The sequence below is a fragment of the Crinia signifera genome, chromosome 3, assembly GCF_055691185.1.
Source record: "Crinia signifera chromosome 3, ASM5569118v1, whole genome shotgun sequence".
Taxonomy (NCBI): domain Eukaryota; kingdom Metazoa; phylum Chordata; class Amphibia; order Anura; family Myobatrachidae; genus Crinia; species Crinia signifera.
In genome coordinates this window covers 291,020,250-291,041,921 of record NC_139219.1, presented here as the reverse complement: position 1 = coordinate 291,041,921, position 21,672 = coordinate 291,020,250, and the positions used below count along the sequence as shown (strand labels likewise).

Sequence of the window (21,672 nt, the reverse complement as noted above, 5' to 3'; positions counted from 1 at the left end):
CTCATACTGTAGGCTCCACTCAAACTGATGTATTCATAATCTAAACTGATACATACAGTACTGTAGCAGCATTAAAATAAGACCCACATATTAGTTAGAAATCACAGTACTGTATCTGTCCTTTACACCATTATTTCCCATCAGCTCATTAACAAAGACATCATGTTGGAGGAAACCCTAGTAAAACATTGTTTCCAGCTGTAGATCTCCAACACTGTCCCTCACAGGGGCTGACTTTTGTACCATAATAGAGTACACCAAACTTCAATGAACTTAAATATATTAAAACTATGGCTGTCGTATACATTGCTCAGATATTCCACTGCACCATGTTACGTATAGCCTCCAGTGCCGGGGGGCCATGGGTTCGGGTGCCGGTAATTGAGGCGGCAGCCGGGGGGAGGGGGTGGTTTGACAGGGGGTTCGGGGGTGATGCGGCCGTCGGTGCCGCTAAGTGTCCCGGTTGAAGCGTCATTCCACGGGGGGTCGGGTGATGCAGCGGCGGCCGCCTAATCGCTTTAGAAGGGGGGAGTTGTGGCCGGTGCCACTCACCTCCATCCGGGGGGGACCTGCTGCAAACTGCCACCCTCCAGTGGCCGGCACCCTAGGCAAATGCCTAGAGCTGCCTAGTGGTGACACTAGCCCTGATAGCCTACCCAATCCATTACAGACGGCTGAATATCCTCTTTAGGGATGCTAATCCCATGGCCTTTTTTCAGTCCCGGGAATTAGTTGTGTAAAATGTCTGACTTGGGTCGTGAGACCCGGGTAATCAACCCAGGAATCGCTCGGGGTTGAACATGATTTCAACCCGGATCGCTGTGCAGTGTAAACGGGTATCCCTGGTCGATGTGACATGGGACCCATTCACTGCAATGGAAAAGCCAGCACTGGGAGATGCTCTTATCTCCCAGCGCCAGCCCAGGACCCATTTCTGGCATTATGCCAGGTTGGAAGCAGGCCTAAAAGGGTTGCAAGCTGGGTCGCACAGGGTTTTTAGCTGATTCCAAAATCCCAGGTGCGACCCGGCTTAGTTGGTGTAAAAGTGGTATTATTCACATAGAGATGCCCCAATAACATTGGTTATTGCCAGGTCTACCAAGGTCACAGCTTGGTGTAAAAGGGTCCTTGAAAATAACCCTGATCGAGTGACTGGGAATTCGACCATGGTAGTTACCTGGGTAACGGTGCAGTGTAAACAGCTCAACCCTGGTTATCCGATCCGGGGTATGCTTAGAAGCTTCTGATTAGCTGTGTATGCAGAGGTTTACCTCAAGGGAGAGTCTGTGAATGACGTACAGGCCAGACCTGTGTTCAGTATACAATAACTCGGTTCCAGGGTGCAGTGTAAACTTGGACTATCTGCATGAACATTGGTCATCTGAGTAACCCTCAGGTAATTCTGGATGTGCAGGGTTTTCACGCAGCAGGGCCAGTGAAGATGTGTCAGGGGAGGCGATCACTGGCCTAGGCATGCTCCCAGAACATGGGGCAGACACACCCGTTTTCTGAAAAGCTGGCTTTTGCCATCCCTTTCCTGCACCAGTATGTCCATCAGACTGCAGCCTAGGAGGAAGTACAGTTCCTGTAACCCTAACCCTCCCCCCGAAGCATGACCCTAGCCATTCCCACTAGTGCCTAACCCCCATTCCCTGCCACCTAAACCTAACCCTCCCTCCCCACAACCTAACTCTAGCCTTCTATCTCCCAGTATCCTAACATCAAGTCCCGCTCCCTCTCCTCCTAGTACCTTGTCCTTACCTAACCTGCCTCAGTATACAAGCCGGGATTCCAGCACCGTCTCCTGGTGGAACGCTGGAGTCGGTATTTTGAAACCCAGGTTCCCCATAGCTGGAATGCAGAATTCGTCCCCTTATTACACTGACCCTGCACAGAACTTAGGTTCCTAAAATTGTATTAAAACTTTCTGAAACCCTGGACAAATCTGAAATCTCAGTATTGGAGTTAGCGCACTTCTACAGTTCTGTATTTATAGTAAAAAAAATCTATAAATGACTTTATAACTTTGTAAACCAATTGACGTGGATAAACTAATACACATATATTGTTCAAGTTAAAGTACACTAATTTCCTGAACACTTTTTAACAGTTTGATGAAGGGTTAGTTAATTGGATATGTAAATGAACCTGATATCATGCACAGTGATTGCACAGGCTAATGAGGATGTCTATCTCACTATCTGTTTTACAATTAGTGGGGGGAATCTATACTCAGTGATTGTCTTATCTTAATGTCAGTAATTAGGCTTTCAGCTTGATGGGAATCATTAAAAGGAGCATTTTACCGTGGGGCTGATGTTCTACATAAAATCTTAAGTGTTAAGCTGGGTACACATATGTACAATTTAATTTTTCTTGCGACCGTTCGATCGACCGAATACACGTTCGGCCGTCCGAAACATACGACCGATCTGCGCGTACACATATGTACAATTGTACTTGCGACGTCCGATGTACTCCCGTCCAAACAATCGCAAGAAAAAGATTGTACCACCGTACACACTCTCCCGTTCTGGCTATTCACACGATAAAAATGTACACAACATTATCATAATGGGCTGGATTAAAAGAGCATACCAAAACGAGGCGTGATCACGGAACAAAGAATCGTTCGTGTAGTACAGTGAATAGAGCCGTGACTATTCAGATCATTGCTAGCTGTACTGGATATACGTACGTTCGTTCGTCTATCGGTGCATTTGGGCCTTTTTAATCATGAGCTTGAGGAGAAGGAAGGCTCGTGCGTGCATTTTGGCTGCTATGGCCATTAGATTGCGGGCTATTAAAAAAAGAAAAAGGACCAAGAATCGGAGCTGCTGGACCAGAGACTGGCTTCTGAGGAGAGACACCTTCTCCCACATGCCATTGCTAAAGGAGATACGGGAGAACAATCCTGATGATTTCAGGAATTATCTCCGTATGGATGACGCTACCTTTATGGAGCTGCTGACACTGGTTACCCCTTTAATAGAGAGAGAGGACACCTATTTCAGGAGGCCCATTTCTGCAGAGCAGAGACTGGTGGCAACGCTGCGTTACCTGGCAACAGGCAGGACCCTTGCCGACCTGAGATTCACCACCGCAATCTCATCTCAAGCGCTGGGGTTGATAATACCAGACACCTGTGATGCCATCGTCCAAGTTCTTCAGGACAAATACATGAAGGTAAATATGGAAATTACATACATGTCCCCCATATGTATAGCTGTGCACATACCTGTACCCTACATGTATATCTTTACAATGCCTGTTGATTTAATCTTTTACACCAGTGGGTGGGGGGTCTTTTTGATAAGGCGGGTAATAGCTTTGAGGCTGCAATGGGGGAGGGCTGATGGGTCTAAAATCAACCAAACAGATTATTAATACGCATATACTTTTATATTGCAGTTTCCATCGACCAAGGAGGAGTGGCAAAATATTGCACGTGATTTCCGTGATCTATGGAATTTCCCTAATTGTGGTGGAGCTATCGATGGCAAACACGTCAGGATCATGCCCCCTGCAAAGAGTGGATCTTTTTATTATAATTATAAGGGGTTCTTCAGCATTGTTCTAATGGCCATCGCTAATGCCCGATACGAGTTTGTATTTGTGGACATTGGGAAAAATGGTAGAGTTTCAGATGGAGGAGCCCTGGAGAATACCTTTTTCCACGACCAACTGAAAAAAAATGAACTGAATCTGCCAGAGCGGACTGAAAATGAGCACGGTTTGAACTTTGTTTTTGTGGCGGATGAGGCCTTTGCATTGCACCCTAATGTCCTTAAACCCTACCCACAAAGGGCGCTGAACAGGGAACGACGCATTTTTAACTATCGCCTGTCACGTGCCAGGCGAGTGGTTGAAAATGCGTTTGGGATTCTGAGTAATAAATTCAGAATTTTTCACAGTCCCATCAATCTGCGCCTAGATAAGATTGACAAAGTGGTGCTGGCCTGTTGTGTGCTGCACAACTACCTGCGCAGAAAAGCGGTGCACACACAACAACTGGGGGCTACAGTGGATGAGAGCCAAGTTGTTGACGAGCCTATTGGTCTGACAGCTTTGGCAACTAATTTAAACACCAGAAATGCATCAACGCAAGCAAAGTTGTCAAGAGACGAGTACTTGAATTATTTCAATGGTGTTGGGGCTGTGGAGTGGCAGAATGACATGATTGCTTAAAAATGTACCTTTTTGTCATTGTAAATATATTGTTTTTTGGTGTGTAATAATCCATATTTTGCCAATAAAATTTGTATACTCACAGTTCCGCACAAGTTGTCCTCTGCGTCTTCTTGCAGCAAGGAGGGGGAGGTGGAGGCCGAATCACGGCAAGTGAGTGGTAGTACTCAGGTGCCAGGCATTCCTGGAGGGCACAATGCCACGGCACCTGGAGTGCAGACTGTACCCAGTACTGGTGTTTATGTACTAGCAAGTAGTTGCTCCACCACACCTATTTCTATGCCAATTTCTCCTGGTACTTTGTACGTATGTATATCTGTGCCCTATAGTCACCCTGCATGGTAAATGATATTTTCACACGGACACCAACTAGATTACAGAATTTTTTATTTTTATATAAATTATTAACTTATAAACTTATAAAAAATATAACATAAATAACAAGTAAATAAATAATAAAGAAATACTTAAACATAAAAATATTTAAAACAATAATGCACTTAAATAAACTATATAAAATATTTACATATGGTGGTAAACTTGTCCCACCCCATAATCCCCTGTATCCATCGGTGGTTGGGAGGGAGATGGACTTTCCAATAAACTCTGGAAGGGGCCACCAGGTGGACCTGGTGGGAGCGTATTAGCCAACGTTGCCGGTTGGTGCTGCCTTTGCCCAGTTGGTGGCTGTAAATGTTGATACTGCGGATATTGCACCGGGTGAAATACCGCTTGTTGGGGTATAGGAGCTGGGCTGATGGGTTGAAATTCAACCCTAGGCAGAGGGGTCTCATCGGTGAGACGTGTGTGCCGGGACAGAGTCCCCACACGGGCCCGGTACAGCGTCTCATAAAATATGCGCTCTACCTCCACCCTTGTAGCCGGGTCCAACTTTCGCAAATTGTCAGCTAATACACTCCCCACCCGGTCCGCATCATCCTCATCCATGGTCATCAATCTGTTGGCAGACTCCAGGATCTTGGTGGTTGCCACGTCCGCAGCATCTGGAGTCTGCCTCGGCCTTTTGCGCCCTCTTCTTGATGGCGCTTCTGCTGGAGGTTGAGCGCTTGTTTGCGGTTCAGCGCTGGTCGTGGCGGTTGGTGTGGGGGTGGAGCAGAGGGCCGGTGAAGGCAGCTGTGATGCCACCTCCAGCGATGCCGAAGATTCATCCTCGGCAAATAGCGATGGCTGTAACAAAACAAGATGACAATGATGTATCACTATCGATTTTTAAGACTTCCATATATTTTTATATCTACGCAGAAGAACGCAGCCCATACACCACCATGTTGCTGCCATGGATGAAAGTGAGCTAGTTGAAGAGGCGTTATGACTGGCATCTCTGGAAACTAATTATTTAGATACCAGACATACCAAATACTAATTTAAACACCAGAAATGCATCTATGCGTGCTAAATTAACAGGGATGAATACATGCAGTATTTTATTGGTGTTGGCGCTGTGGATTGGCAGAATGATATTATTCCGTTAATTTTAGACAACAAAAAATATTACAATAATCCGCGCCAGAAAGACTACAACAGTGTAGATACCAGGGATTACCAATGACAACCAAAAGTTCCAAATACAAAAAATGTGGTAAATGCACTTGCGATGTCTGAATATTGATCACTGTGTTCTCAGGCGGATAACAGTATACCTCCACCACTGAGAAGAACCAGAATTAGGGCCACAGAGAAGGTCAAATTGACGATGTATAACCAAAAGGGGGGGTATCGCCCCCTGCAACTGACCTCTCTGTTGTGCCCAACAGAGAGGTCAGTTGCAGGGGGCGATACCCCCCCTTTTCATTTTACATGTTCACAATTTTTATACTGTACTTGCTGTTATATTTATCTGGTTTAAAAAAAATTTTTTAAAATAAAATACGTCTACTTACTGTGCCGCAAATGGTGTCATCAGAAAGCTCTTGGTTGCACGCGGAGGTGGAGGGGGCAGGCTGGTTCCTTGTAGTGTTGCTGACCGAATCCCTGGGCAGCTCCTGGTCCACCGTGAAGGCCAGCAGGTCGTAGTACCACAGCCTGGGCACATAGACTTGGTCTGCCCCTGCCCCAGACCGCTTTGAGGACTCCACCTTATTTAGTTCCTTTTTAAATACGGTCCTCATATTAGCGATCCGAGTCCGGACCCACTCTACATTTGCTGTGGGGTAGTAGGTCTGGCTCACCCTCACCAGCTCCTCCAGAGCAGATAGCCTCTTCTGCCGATTCGAATGGTCTTTGGATTTGGTATTCCAGAGACAATTCTGATCCCTGTAGGCCTCAATGAAGTCCTTCATAAATTCGACATTTTTTTCTGCCATGGTTGAATTTCTGTTCCAAAAAATAAAATAAAAAGGCATATTATTACACCATAAACCATTTAATGTACAGGTGTTCAGTCTGTGGGACACTAGATATACTGTAGCTATAGTACAGGAGTTGAAACTCTGTGGGACATAGGATACACGGTCACTACAAGCCCCAGCATACCCATGGCCCACAGATTGAAGTCCCTGTCATAGAAAACTACACATTTTGTGTTAATACTCACCGAAATAATTGTCGATACAGTCCGGAAAATTCGCTGCGCTGCTCCGATCAATCCAACAGCAACGACGGAATATTCTTTCGTGCTGAACGTGGCTTGAAACACAGTGATTGGATGAGCACACGAATCTCCGCCCCACGCACGTGCTTCGCGTCACACAGACACGGGACATCGAGGAGCCATGTCGGAGGGTCTGGCGCCACCGCATATGGGGGAGGCCAGTACAGAACCTACAGAACCTTTGTTTTCCAATTCTGCACTGATAACAACAGATAAAGAAATCGCTGACAACAAGGAGAAAAAAGTGACGCGCGCATCCGCCATGTCATCTGCAGAGGTGGAACTGATGGTCAAAATGCTGGATAGAAGGGACTACGATTGTTCGAGAAAAACATACCCCAAGACAAATTATAGAAAAGAAATTATTATGCAGCGTGTATGCAAGGAGATAAAGGAGAAGTTTGGGAAAAGAAGGTCCAAATACCAGCTCCAAAAACGGTGGTCGGACCTGAAGCACAAGGAGCAGGCCAAGCTCAAGAAAATTCGTGGAATTATTAAAAGAAGTGAGTCCAATGCCCTAGGTAGCTTTATTAATATACTGTCATGATCCATTACATTTTGTGTGTTTTGCTGACATGTTGCTTGTTTTTACTCAGAGGAAATCCATCCCAGGAGAAGACATGAGGAAGGCAGAGACAGGGCCTCCAACCTAAAAATAAAGAAGGAGAGTACAACAGGTAAGGTTTTGTACCAGCACACCAACAGAACACATGTTTTATACACACAACAAGGGGTAGTAATATGTCACTTTACCTTGTCACTATAGATGATATCCAGGCTGCGCAGCCGATGGAAGGGACCGCAGAGGGCCACCAAGTGATTGCGATCACCAGCAGTGTAGATGGTGAGTGTATACTGCAAATCATCTTTATGGGATAGTGACGTATCATTTGTGGAAAGGTAAACCTTTCTTTATCTGTACTTATTATAGATATCATCGAGATTTCAGATGTCAGTGCAGAGGGGGAGAAGAACACACCATCACCTGACACGTCCAGCGACGAAAGCACAATGCAAGAAAACATGACACAAGTCCATAAATGTCTACAAGAACTTAGCGGGAAAGTCCATACCGTAGCCCAAAAAATTTCAAAAATCCAAAAAGGCGTAGCAGTAGTACACTCTTTATACGAAAAAATTTATAACGGTTTGCATTGTAAAGTCAAAAAATAGTTTGTGTACTTTATTTAACTTTTTTTCTCCTTCTTGTTTATTTGGAGGCCAGAAGCATGGTGCATGTCGTGGCAAGCAGTCTCACGGCAGCAACGCATCCCATGTGAGCAGGCCGGGATGTTCCCATGTGATGCGTTGCTGCCGTGGGACCGCTTTCCACTACATACACCACCATGTTCAAATGTGTTTTTATGTTTTTTGGATGGGTGGGCTTTCCTGCTAAACCTTCACACGTGGCACTTATGTCATGGCAAGCAGTCCCACGGCAGCAACGCATCACATGTGAGCAGGCCGGGATGTTCCCATGTGATGCGTTGCTGCCGTGGGACCGCTTTCCACTACATACACCACCATGTTCAAATGTGTTTTTATGTTTTTTGGATGGGTGGGCTTTCCTGCTAAACCTTCACACGTGGCACTTATGTCATGGCAAGCAGTCCCACGGCAGCAACGCATCACATGTGAGCAGGCCGGGATGTTCCCATGTGATGCGTTGCTGCCGTGGGACCGCTTTCCACTACATACACCACCATGTTCAAATGTGTTTTTATGTTTTTTGGGTGGGTGGGCGTTCCTGCTACACCTTAACGCAAGCACCTGTATAGAGAAAATATGTCCATTTGTACATTTAGATTTTGGCAGGTACCACAGCTGATATACTGCATGTTTTTTGGATGGGTGGGCTTTCCTGCTAAACCTTCACACGTGGCACTTATGTCATGGCAAGCAGTCCCACGGCAGCAACGCATCACATGTGAGCAGGCCGGGATGTTCCCATGTGATGCGTTGCTGCCGTGGGACCGCTTTCCACTACATACACCACCATGTTCAAATGTGTTTTTATGTTTTTTGGGTGGGTGGGCGTTCCTGCTACACCTTAACGCAAGCACCTGTATAGAGAAAATATGTCCATTTGTACATTTAGATTTTGGCAGGTACCACAGCTGATATACTGCATGTTTTTTGGATGGGTGGGCTTTCCTGCTAAACCTTCACACGTGGCACTTATGTCATGGCAAGCAGTCCCACGGCAGCAACGCATCACATGTGAGCAGGCCGGGATGTTCCCATGTGATGCGTTGCTGCCGTGGGACCGCTTTCCACTACATACACCACCATGTTCAAATGTGTTTTTATGTTTTTTGGGTGGGTGGGCGTTCCTGCTACACCTTAATGCAAGCACCTGTATGTGATATACTCTGTTCAGGTCCGACCACCCAAATAAACAAAGTGTTCACAGTATTTTTTGTCAGTATTTCTTAATAAATGTTAAGTGTTTATGCAGAACAATGAACATCACATATCTATCTATCTATCTATCTATCTATCTATCTATCTATCTATCTATCTATCTATCTTCTATAACTATATCTGTCAGGAATGCACACACAACGATTATTTATTTCAAAAGGAATGCACACACAACGAATATTCTTTAACAGCATGGCGCGGAAAGTACGGGGGAGAAGACTTCCTGTTGTTTACATGCTGCGCTGATGGAGGGATGACGCAGCTAGTCAACACCCACATGGGCGTGCTGCTTTTGGGAGGAATGATCGCAGGAACGGGCTGCATATCGATCGAACGTGCGTACACATGTCACTTTTCTTTCGATATGGAGCCGTCCTGTCGGAAGAATATTAAGCAGCAAAGAACCTGCGACCGACCGACCGTGGACGGCCAAGAGCGTTTTTGGCCGTTTATCGATCGCAACGAAGGGATCGGGACAGCGTACACATATATACAATCGAACGGCCGTTCGTCCGCAGATCGGAAGAACGGCCCGACGATTGTACATATGTGTACCCAGCTTTATTCTGCAAAAACACATAACCATTAGCTGTCTGTCCGTCTGTCCGAAGCACTGCTGGGAAGAGAGGCTGATCAATTAGCACATAACCATTAGCTGTCTGTCCGTCTGTCCGAGGCACTGCTGGGAAGAGTGGGTGATCAATTAACAGGTATCACTACTTTCAGACAAATCGTTGGATGAGCAGTATTGGATTGGCTATTAGCTAGTAAATGGTGCTCTTTTGTCCATGTAAATGAATCTGCCAGTGAAAAGGACCAAATGAAGCAATTAAACATAATTACATGATAATTCTTACTGTGATATACTGAACATATTATATAAATATAGCAATTGCCTTGTTGCATGTTGGACTTGTAGAAGTTATTGTCCATTGTTCGGTAAGCAAGGAATTAGTCTGTGTGCAGCATCTACTCAGACAACCCTACAATGCTATACATTGGAGGCTCCAGAGAGGGCGCTGCAGCACAGTTCAATGTTCAAATAAGGAAGCCGCACCAACTGCCAGTGAGACAGTTTGGAATGGCAGTGGGTGTCTGTCCCCTATTTGAAAATGTAACTGTGCTGCAGCCCCTCCCCTGGATCCGCCAATGATGCCATAGTATAATTGGGCTTTATTCATTAAAATGATATACAAATGTATGTTAGGTTTGATGCATAGAAATTAATTAGAGATGGATGCTGCAAAAGTGCGTAAAATATTAAGAAACAGGATTAATTATGTGTTAGTATTATCAAAAGGTACACTATGGGGTTAATTTACAAAGATGGGAGTTATATTGAAGATGGGATGTTTCCCATGGCAACCAATCAGAATCTACTTATTTATTTAGCACTTTCTAGAAAATAAATGATAGAATCTGAATGGTTGTCCATAGCAACATCCCATCTTCAACAGAACTCCCATCTTAGTAAATAAACCCTTTCATACATCATGGATCCTGTGTGTCAGCGTCTGTTGTGTCAGACACAGTCCTTGGCTGCCAGCAGGCGTTATGTAACCTGTACAAATGTTTCCTTACTTCCCAGGCAAGCCTGTCATGATAATCACAGAGTATATGGAGAATGGGTCCTTGGATTCCTTTTTAAAGGTAAGAAGACATTTGATTATCTGTGTATTGGGCATATTATTTGGGTGTAGCATTCATACCGTTTATTATTCATGTTATGACCGTGTTTTAATCTTGCATTTTATAATCATTCACGGTAGGTTAAACAATACTTGCAAATTAACTTACAGCTACCAACCTGTATATTGTGTGTGACTGTGGTCCTGATTCAGACCTATTCGCAGTTCTGCCTATTATTAAATGACGACGCATGTGCACAGTACGCTGTGTGGGTGCGGAAGGTCCCAGCGATAGCTAACCGTCACTGGCTGTTCACAAGATGATTGACAGCCGCCGGCTGTTTTTGTAGGCTGCCCCCCGGCGTTTTCTGGGAGTACCGCCAAAAAACGCGGGTGGGCCCGGCAGTTGGAACAGAGGGACGCTGACATCATCGGCGGCCCGGATCTTCCCACAGCCATCGCCGTGCATGGTAAGTCTAGACTCCATTCTAAGGTGAGCAGTTGAACACAGGGGTGGGGAGACACTCCGAAAATTCGCAGCCCATCGAACCAGTCTGGATGGGGCTCGGCGTTTGTATATGGAGCTTTTATATACAGATTTGGAGACTGAGTCGCACACAGATATATCAAGAACCGTATATCAAAGTACTCAGGCGGGGATGTATGATCATTGCGAAATTTCATCGCAATTATATTGCAATAACACTAATCGCATGTAGTAATAAAACAAACAAAAAGAGCTGCCCTTTGTGAAGGAGCCAGCGTCGAGTGAGAGGGTCTCCGCGGGTCCCTCTCTTCTCCTGTGCCCGGGAGCCTCCTCCTTCAGATGGCTGCATGGACTCCCCGGCTCTGCCTTCTCCCTACACTCGGAAGGGGAATTCACTGTTGCTAGGGACGAGGTGGTCACTGGGTCTGGGCACGGGCGAAACAGGCAGTGACAGACAAGATCCATGATAATTGTGAAAAGGAGCCCATAAGCTTCTATAGGGCAACACCAGAAAATTCCGGTGTTTTCCTCCGTGGTGAAAATGCAGCGATCGGCGATTACAAAATGCAGAAAAAGACCATGAAAACTGGGTTTTTATTGCATTTTCTATTTGATATATCAGTCTCAGTCTCCTCATGTGTCCTTGTACCATTTCATTGCGACTGGTTCCAGTGCACTAGTTCCTGCACTTTCCACCAGTGACCAGTTTCCTCACATAGCACAGACCAGGAGAGTGATTTCTGCAGATTGTCACCCCCTTCCCACTGTGCTCATTTACCATTTTTCACCTCACCATAGCTACCTCATCCTCTTTCCTTTCCATTTTGTCTTTTGCAATGAAAGTCAAGGAGTTACATATAATTTGCACAGGTTAAGATGTGCTTCTGTCTTTGATGAGCTTGTGTAAGTTTCCTCCGTGTGTTCCGGTCTCCTCACTCAGGTCATGGTAAATCAAGCTAAGAAATCTGGTAAAACCTCAGATAACAGTCTTTTCCTAAGGTGTACTGCAATACATATGATTCTCCAAGTGTATTAATTTGGTCCACAGCAGAGAAGGCAGTGCCTCACCTGTCATACTGTACTATAGAGTTTTGACTATAAAAACGATTAGAATATTACATAACTTATAAATATAGTTTTTGTATTATTTAATCATTTTTCAAAACTAGCCAAATTTGCAGCACTCGGCTGGAAGAAAGTAGTGGTGAGGTAATCTCTGATCTCTACCTCCCCTATGGAGCTGTGGAAGGGGCTGTGGCCAATAATCATGCAGAACATATCACAAGGGGAGGAGCTATCAGATCTGCCTCACTGAGGGGGCGTTCCTTTATGCAATGATGCCTCATGCCAACTTGAATGGACAGCTGATGATCAAGATGGCATGACCGGTGGTGGGGATTCCCAACCCTAATCCCCCCCCATCCCCGCACGCACACACACACATGAAAGAAGTTTGGATAAACTTTACTTGTAACGTTTAGAACTGAGACATTATACATCCACTTAAAAGAGAACTCCATTAGTAATCATGCAATCCATAAGCAGGTCTAAGCTTAAATCAGGGACAATGAAATGTCTGAAGGACACAGAAAACTCTTCCGTAGCTGCTGCCTCAGCATATAGCGACAAGGTTTCGCTAATGTTATTATAGAGGTAAGGTATGCCTATAATGAGTGTTTAATTACCCACTTAGGTCTATTTTAGATGTACTTTATGTTAAAATCCTGCAACATCGTCTGCATTGTAAAAGACGTGTGACCCCTTTCCATTTTAAGATGTGTCCCTCATGGATCACTGAACACAACTGCGTGATATTTGCATTACTTATGCAAAATATTCAGCTCCTTCAGTTTCTAAATACATTTACTATAAATACGTGCGTTCGGAACACTCATAATTAATCATCTCTGCAAACAAAAGTGGTCACTTACAAGAAAAAAGAGAACGCGTTCTAGCAGCGCACATAGGGCCTGATTCAGAGTTGACAGTAGTTTTACAAATTCTCCCAAAACTACAACTTGTGATAGCAGAATGTGGGGGACCGCCCAAAACACAGGACAAGGCGGCCCCGCATGTCAAGCCCCGTCACGCAAAAGTGCAAGTGCTTCACTCCACAGTAAATCACTCGCACACCGTTGGTAGAACAGTCTAGCTCCAAAGCCAGGCGCAGGCCGGCCATGTTTCGGGTCACAGCAGCCGCATGTGACGTCAAGCAGGTGCCCCCCCCCCAGAAAGTATCGCCCCACGACTCTGAAACTGTGATCGCCTTGTGTGCGCGCATGTGCAGAAATGCATAGATCGCAAAATAGCGATTTGTGCACTTCTGAGCATGGCCTTCATAGTGGTTGGCTTTGCCCATCGAGATGGTCGTGCTGCAGATTTCAATCCCCTTATGATGGGGGGGGGGCTGAATGGGAAGCAACATAGGCACATAGGATTTGCCAGCAGATAAGAGCCATTTGGACTATCTAATGTGCCTGTGCACAGTATACACAGTAGGGCTAATTTTTGTCAGTAGCCAATTAACCTACCAGTATATTTTTGAATTGTAGGAGGAAACCGGAGTACCCATATGAAACCCATGAGCACTGGGAGAACATAAAAACTCCCCACATATAGAGCCGTTGTGGTAATCATAACTTCAGTGCTGTGAGATAGTAATGCTAACCATGATTGCACAGAAAATGCGGTCCGAGGATCGATTCAGGATCCTTTGTAGTGATCTGAATTCGTCCCCAGCTCCAATTTCTGCACATTGTCCAGTTACACACTCCCTCGCTCGCTCGCTCACTCGCACGCTGCGGGGAGGCAAGGCCGGGGGTGGACACAGGGCTGGACCAGAGGAACACCCATGGTTTTATGGGTGTCCCCATAACAATGCTGGGCATTCCCTGATGCCTCCCGGGGGCTGACATTGCAGAACATCAGCCACCCCATCCCGGTTTTCGTCATAGCGCTCATAAATAAAAGTCAGTTGAAACTGACTTTTATTTGTGACGGCAGGAGAAATCATTCGCTGGTCGGCGGGGGGATGTGTTCTCGTACACATCCTCTCGCATGTTACTGAGGGTTTAAGCTGCTTAGCAAGCGGTAATGAATTACCTCCAAAGTTCCGAAAACTTCATTTTAGGAATTTGGCCGCATTTTCCATATGTACGAAGCTCCAGCGTGATGTATTTTGCAGAGCTTGGACCCATTGGGCAATCCTATTATCCATTCGCAAACAGCTCCCATCAAATGATTTTCCCAGTGCGTGCAGTTGGTGCAGTTTGTGCAGTTTGTGCGTAGCTCAGCACATACTGCCCTGCAATAGAATCAGTCAGATCATGTCCGTCCTCACACGACTTCCCCTCAAACGCCTGGGTATTTCCTGACACTCCCAGAATACGGCCGGTCACCACCCACAAACGCCAGCTTCCTGTCAATCAACCTACGTTCAGCCAGTGATAAAAAAAAAGTAGCATCATTTTATTGCAGGACGGCCTCGCGCATACACAGTCTACAGATAACAGCTCACGCCGCGAATTTGCAGACGTGTGATCAGGTCTGAATAACCCCCCTATGTCATAATAGGATCTCAGAAGTTCCATGCCACCATATCACTCACTTCCCGCTTGTTTACATTGTCAGGTTTGGTGATCTCAGAAGCCCCAAGATGTGTTTCATCTTGTTCTGCTTTTAATTGTGTGTCTTTAATAACATTTGATTTCTTTTTTTTTTCCCTTATCATCCTCTAGCGAGGACTGAAATCAGGCTTAATGCTAAAATCAATCCCTAGTAATTAGCTCACTATCCGCTCATGTCCTCCTCTTATATTTCCCGCAGAAGAGAGACACAGGGTTTGTCAAATCCCCTTTGTTACTTCAGGCGGTTGAAGATTTAGAGATAGTGAAATAATAGAAGTGTTTGCTACAGGTGGTTAATCAAACAGAAATGAAAGCAGGAATTATGAGACGGGAACCTCATCAACTTGTCATTGACAAAAACCAAAACACATTATGGGACTTATACGCGAGTCAACCAAAATTGTGACAATCATAAGGTGGAACAAATAACAATGTCACATTAAGACCTTCGCATTGATCCTGGTTTGGGTTGCGTGGTTTTACGCGGAATAAAGCTGCCCATTAACCAGTGACGTGCGGTGGTGGCTGTGAACGGAGAGGCACTGTCACAGCCACCACCGCACCGCACCCCCCCCTCCTGACTGACGTCGACACCCGCTGCCCCCCTCCTCCAGCAGCAGCCAGCACCCGTCCCCTGCCGCAAACCTCCGTCCCCGCCCGCTGTACCCCCCCCCCCGAAAAAAAATGATACTCACTGGGTAGGGGGCAGGGGAGAGGGGAGCAGCAGCCACACAGGGACTCGGGAGCAGGCAGTGGCATGGGTCACAGCAGGGAGCAAACGCAGCACTTTCGGCTTACATGACAGGGGCTGCTGTGATTGGACAGCAGCTGGATCTGCTGTCCAATCACAGCAGCCCCTGTCAATTAGGCACTTCTAGAAGTGCCGCTTTTAGTGTTATTTTTAATGGTTTTTTAGACCAAAGCTTAGCCCTGCCCCAAGCCCCGCCCCCCGCTTCATCCCCTTGCAGTTCTGTTTGGGAGGCACGCTTATCGTGCCTCCCAAACTAGGTCAAATAATTCAAACTAGTAAAATAATATAAAGAAAATACTTATGACACAGAATATGTGTCATAGGTATATTCTTTGTATTATTTTAAAACAAATTGACAGGGGAAGCACTGCCTCCCCTGCCTACCCTGACTGCACGTCCCTGCCATTAACTGAATGACAATCGCTCATATCCGGTAGATGCAGGAAATCGCTGAATGATTATCATTTAATGTTCTCCGTATACATTACCATTGCACACAAAAATAAATAAATAATAAAAGTTGCTGTAGCCTTATTTACGGATATGTCCCCATACACTATGGCCACAGTTACGGCAAACAGCTCTTCTCGTCCAGGGCCAAATTAAGCCCTCGGGGGTGGGGTGTGTTAGTGTTCCTTCTAGGAACCAAACGGGCAGGGCGCTGGAGAAGCGGACCTTGCACGCCGACGTCACTAAAGGGGGCGTGCCTGGGCCGCTGCATCACATATGGGGGCGTGCCCGGGCTGCTGTGTAACAAATGGGAGCGTGCCTGGGCCAGCACGTCACAAATGGGGCCGCCGCGTCACTGAAGGGGGCGTGCCTGGGCCGCCGCGTCACTGAAGGGGGCGTGCCCGGCCGTGACTACGTCCCCGAGCTGCCGGGAAAGCGCTGTGCACCGCAATCTACGGCAGCGCTGGGCTTCACCGGTGCACTCCAGCGGGACAGGCAGCAGGCTGTTTTTGCGGGGCGCTGCTAGAGGGGCAGGGCGCATTCTGCCCTTCAAAAATCGGGCATTGTGCAGCGCCCCGCTAAAACAGCCTAGCGGGAACACTATGTGTGTGTGTATGTATGTGTATGTGTGTGTGTGTGTGGGGGGGGGGGTTAGGACACCCAAGACAGGTGGACCCTCCCCCTCCTGCCAGCAAATTCCCCCCGCTTGCCCATGTTACACTTACCACTCATCTCTGCACTGCTGCAAGCAACAATCAAATGGAGCCGTTGGGGGAGGGCCCCAAGTTTCAAGGAGGAGGGGAGGACCCCAGGCCCTCGGGGAGGCTGTACGGCACCACTCCCCCCCCCCCCCCCCCCTCTCGGGCAGCATGGTGACTAATCAGGAAATCTCCAGCCTCCGCTCAACTGCACTGTTTGATGTGCGACATTTGTACTGTGTGAGGAGTAGTTTGTATACGATGCAGCATACTTGGCTTTCTCTCAAGCCAGGTTCTGTTGTGCTATAATTAGAACTAGTACAAATTGAGTAATATTTTTCTGCGTATGCAATGGGAATAAGATGCAGAAAATGTGGCTATGCTATACAGCTTAGCGCGGCTCACTCATACCATATAGCTTTTGTACCTTGGTATATGAAGACCCATCTGATACCTGTTTATCTGCAGACACAGTGATATTAAATCTATTTCCATTGGACTCATCTTCATATGACATGTGTAAATGTGCTGTCTCCAAGATGGTCACAGATCAATTCATCTTTAGTTTTTAATATAAAAAGAATGTTAATGAGGAACTAGATCCAAAAACGAATTACCATTTTCTGGAGTCCCTTATCTGTTCCCAAAAGATGTCTCAGAGAATTATCGGTGACTGCTAAAGAGACGATGGGGGAGATTCTCTAAGAATCTCCACCCCCCTTCGCCGCCCATCGCATATTTAATTATCGCATATGCTGTAACATATGCGATAATTAAGGCAAAGGACAGCTCTTGCGTTAAGAGCTGTCCTTTGCGGTGAGAGTCGCCAGGTCCCAGCAGGTCCCGGTGGCTCTCCCCTACCTCCCACACCCGGCGCTGCTGCTGCGCCGGGCTCTCCTCCTCCCTGCACCCGGAAGAGGATCAGTGCAGGGAGGAGGTCACAGGTCCGGGCAGCACTGCGCTGTGCTGCCCGGACACAGGTGAGGGGGCGATGTGGGGCGGCTGGGGGTCGGCGCGGGGGGCGGAGGGTTGCGATAGAAGCCCATTGGCTTCTATGGGGCATCGCCAGATTTTTCTGGCGATGCCCCCCGCCGCGGTAACCCGGCGGGGGATGCTTACAGCATCCCAAAATGCGGTAAAAACCCGATAACGGGGTTTTTACCGCATTTTTAGCTTAGAGAATCTCCCCCCACATGTTAGACTTTTATTTTACCCATCTTTCTTAGATCTTTCTTTAAAGTTTGGGCTCATGTCTTGGACCGGTGACACTTAAGCATCTCTGTTTCTATGGAAACTAATTCAGTTTCATCAGCTGCATTAGACGGTTGCATTTGAACGTCTGCAGTTCATAATAAATGCCAGAAATGAACTTCCCAATGAGAAAGAAAAAGGAACAGGTGCTCACCACTGTAATTTCCATCATTGCTAATGTTTGTACCTGTAATAGTTATTTATTTACAGTCATTTATGTAGTGTACACAGAGGTGTAACTCTTGGAGGCAATGGAGTCATCTGCCACTCCCAAGGGGGCACCTCTGGTCCCCTGCAAATTTGAATAAGTTCATAAAAAGATGTCTATATCACTTATGTGGCTGACTCCCCCTCCCAGCAGGACCAGAGATGTAATATACATAACATGTATACATACATACATACATACATACATACATACATATGCATACATGTATTTATATAAGGTGTTGTGGGTGGAGGGGGCACGAATATTTATCCTGCCTACGAGCAAGTGGGACGAACTTAAGCCACTGAGTGTACACATCCCACTTGTTATGTAGAATATTTAGTCATTCACGCCTGTCTCTGCCCAGTGAAGCTTGCAAGCTTTATTACCTGTCCTGCCACATGTACGTAGTAGGGTATATTTTTCTATGTTTTTGGATTGTATGTTGTCGGTATATTTTTATATTGTGAAAGGAAACCCACACAAGCATGTAGGGTACATACAGTACATACTTCACCCAGGTAACATACTTCACCCAGGTAACATCAACGTTTCAAACCTCCGTGGGTTTTTTATCAAGGTGCATTGAACTGTTCAATGCACCTTGATAAAAAACCCACGGAGGTTTGAAACGTTGGGAAAACCCTGGTCTGCTGACTTTTTATTTTCAAACAAGTGAGTACCGCCCTTCCCCAAGTCTCTCTCTCTCTATATATCTATCTATCTATCTATCTATCTATCTATATATATATATATATATATATATATATATATATGGTGCAGTGTGGGGTGGGGCACTCCAAAAATACAAGGTTGTCAGGTATCTGCATTTAATAGCAGTCAGCAACGTTTCAACGCCCCAACGGCATTGTCATCAGGCTATATACACGTATATAGCCTGATGACAACGCCGTTGGGGCGTTGAAACGTTGCTGACTGCTATTAAATGCAAATACCTGACTGAACCTTGTATTTTTGGAGTGCCGCACCCCACACTGCACCTTATATGACCTCTTACCAAGGTCAGCAATACAGGAGGCTGTGCCGGGTAAGACTGTATATGTATATATATATATATATATATATATATATATATATATATATATATATATATATATATATATATGACAGCAGTTACGTGGCACTCTGGATACTTTCTTTTATAAATAAACAGCAGACACTGTAGTTACAGTGACTACAGTGTCTGCTGTTTATTTATGAAAGAAAGTATCCAGAGTGCCACGCAACTGCTGTCTTCTATCTATCCTTGTTTGGAAGTGGGGGCACCGGATCAAGTATCCCTCAACTTGCACAGTGCCGGGTCATTTGTCTACTATATATATATATATATATATATATATATATATATATATATATATATATATATATATATATATATATTATTATTATTATTACATTTCATTTATAATGCTCCACAGACGGTTGCTCTGGATGGGGGAAAGATGATGAATTCGATTTTGTCCATATTGTGCTTCAGAGAGTGCTCTTACATCCAGGAGGAGATGGCAGAGAGGCAGCTAGATACCCGAGAGGGGGAGAGGTCTACAGAGGAGAGGTATAGTAGCATATCATCTGCAAATAGGTGGTATTAAAGGCCAAAGGAACTTATGAGTGCACCCAGGGAAGAGGTGTACAGGGAGAATAGAAAGATGGAAGGAAATGAGGTCAGACCCCAAGAAGAAACGGTTAGTATGGTAAAAGGTGAATCAGGCAAGGACAGTGCTAGAGAGGCCAATTGTGTGCAGGGTGTTGAGTATTATCTGCAGTGTTGAAGGCAGCAGAGTGGTCCAAGAAATTGAGCAGAGAACTGAAGTAACCCTGGATTTGGCTGAAAGCAGGTCATTGGTGACTTTAAGTGGAGTGGGCAAAAGCCAGACAACTTCAGGGATGAAGTTGTCAAAGAGATATGTGGTGAGACATACAGATGTAGCCACTCTCCCTGTTGCATCCAGCGCGCCAGATATTAGTATCTGGTGGCTGCAGGCGGAGGGCAAGCTAGCACATGTGGACGCGCTACTGTCTCACACGCTCTCGCGTGTTCATAGGGTAAGGAAGGGTCAGGGTTGTTGATTTTTGTAAGAATAGGTGATACAAGAGCATGCTTGAATGGCTACGGGTACAGATGGAGTGTGTCCCATCTTTGGCCGGCGCTCGCCAGATCCCTTGCACTGACGAGCGCCGGTGATAGAGACTGGGACGCGCGTGCGTCTCACATGCACGTGCTTCCCAGTTTCCCATCGGCAGGGTGGTGGGAACCCGGTCCGTCTCCACTTCAGGGAGACGAACAGGGTTAGGAAGGGGGGGGGGGGGCGGCAAGGCGGTGGGGACCCAGGGCGACCATCGGCGAGGCGGCGGGGACCCGGGGGAGCCCCGTTGTAAAGGGACACGTGTGCATCTCATGGTGGGGGATGGTGGCTGGAGAATCTTCCGCCATCCCCTGCAAAGATGGCCCTCGCTCCATCTGTATATGACAAATAAATACTTATGTAATTTTTTTTATTATTATTATTATTTGAATTGAGAAAAATCTTTAGTTATTTTGGTCTTGAAATAGTATTTTTGTTAATCACGGCAGGTAACAGTTTTCCAGTACATCCGGTTTGATGCACAAGGGTGTGTGTACTCCTAATAGCTACTGTATATAGTATAACAAAAGTAACAGCCATGTTTTATTCAACAAAAGTCCATGAAACCTGCAGCAAAAGCGCTTTATAAAACAGAAATAACTGTGCTAATGTTCACTCAGCGCGCTGAAAACAGAATGGAATAGAAGCTGCTGTACAATAATAGGCCTCCGACTGTTCCAATGCTCTCTAATGAGGATGAATAAAATCTCTTAGCTGTAAAACTTTGGGGAGCGCTGAGGTGAGAACCTGTTGCTCTGGTAATTCTGGTCTTTCAATGGACTAAGCTCAAAGAGTGTAGGGAAGGAAAAATACAATATTTGGTTTGTAGTAATTATTGATGTGTTTTATTTTGTTGCCAGAAACTAGTTTCTTCTAAACTTCTCCAAATGTCTATTTTTAGCTGTCTATTATTTTACAAGCAGGGGAAACAGAAAATAACTCTCTCTTTTTTACGGGCACAACTTGTTGATTGTGTAGTGTTTTAATAAAAAATAACTTTTATTTAAATTGCGATTTAAACTATATAGGAGCCAGTTATCAGGACAAAGACATTTTTACATACATAACATAAAACATGCAATACCTGTTAGAGAAAGTGTCTCCTGGACAGGACAAAGAAAAAATATTTATGAATAAAAAATGCCCCTGTTCTTGTATAGTTAAGGGCAGATGAGCTTAATTCTTGTGGTAGTGAACTAGCGA

The 21,672-nt window shown here is 45.7% G+C and overlaps 1 protein-coding gene across 2 annotated transcripts in view; it reads left to right on the top strand.

Moving 5' to 3' along the window:
- The window catches only part of LOC146064665 (ephrin type-A receptor 3-like), a 206,167-nt gene that overhangs the window by 170,392 nt on the left and 14,103 nt on the right, over window positions 1-21,672 (top strand). For both annotated transcript variants that reach the window (XM_083178437.1, XM_083178436.1), the window contains one exon: window positions 10,812-10,873. In XM_083178437.1, coding sequence (XP_083034563.1) covers window positions 10,812-10,873 — 62 coding nt within the window. The remainder of the gene's footprint in view (window positions 1-10,811; window positions 10,874-21,672) is intronic.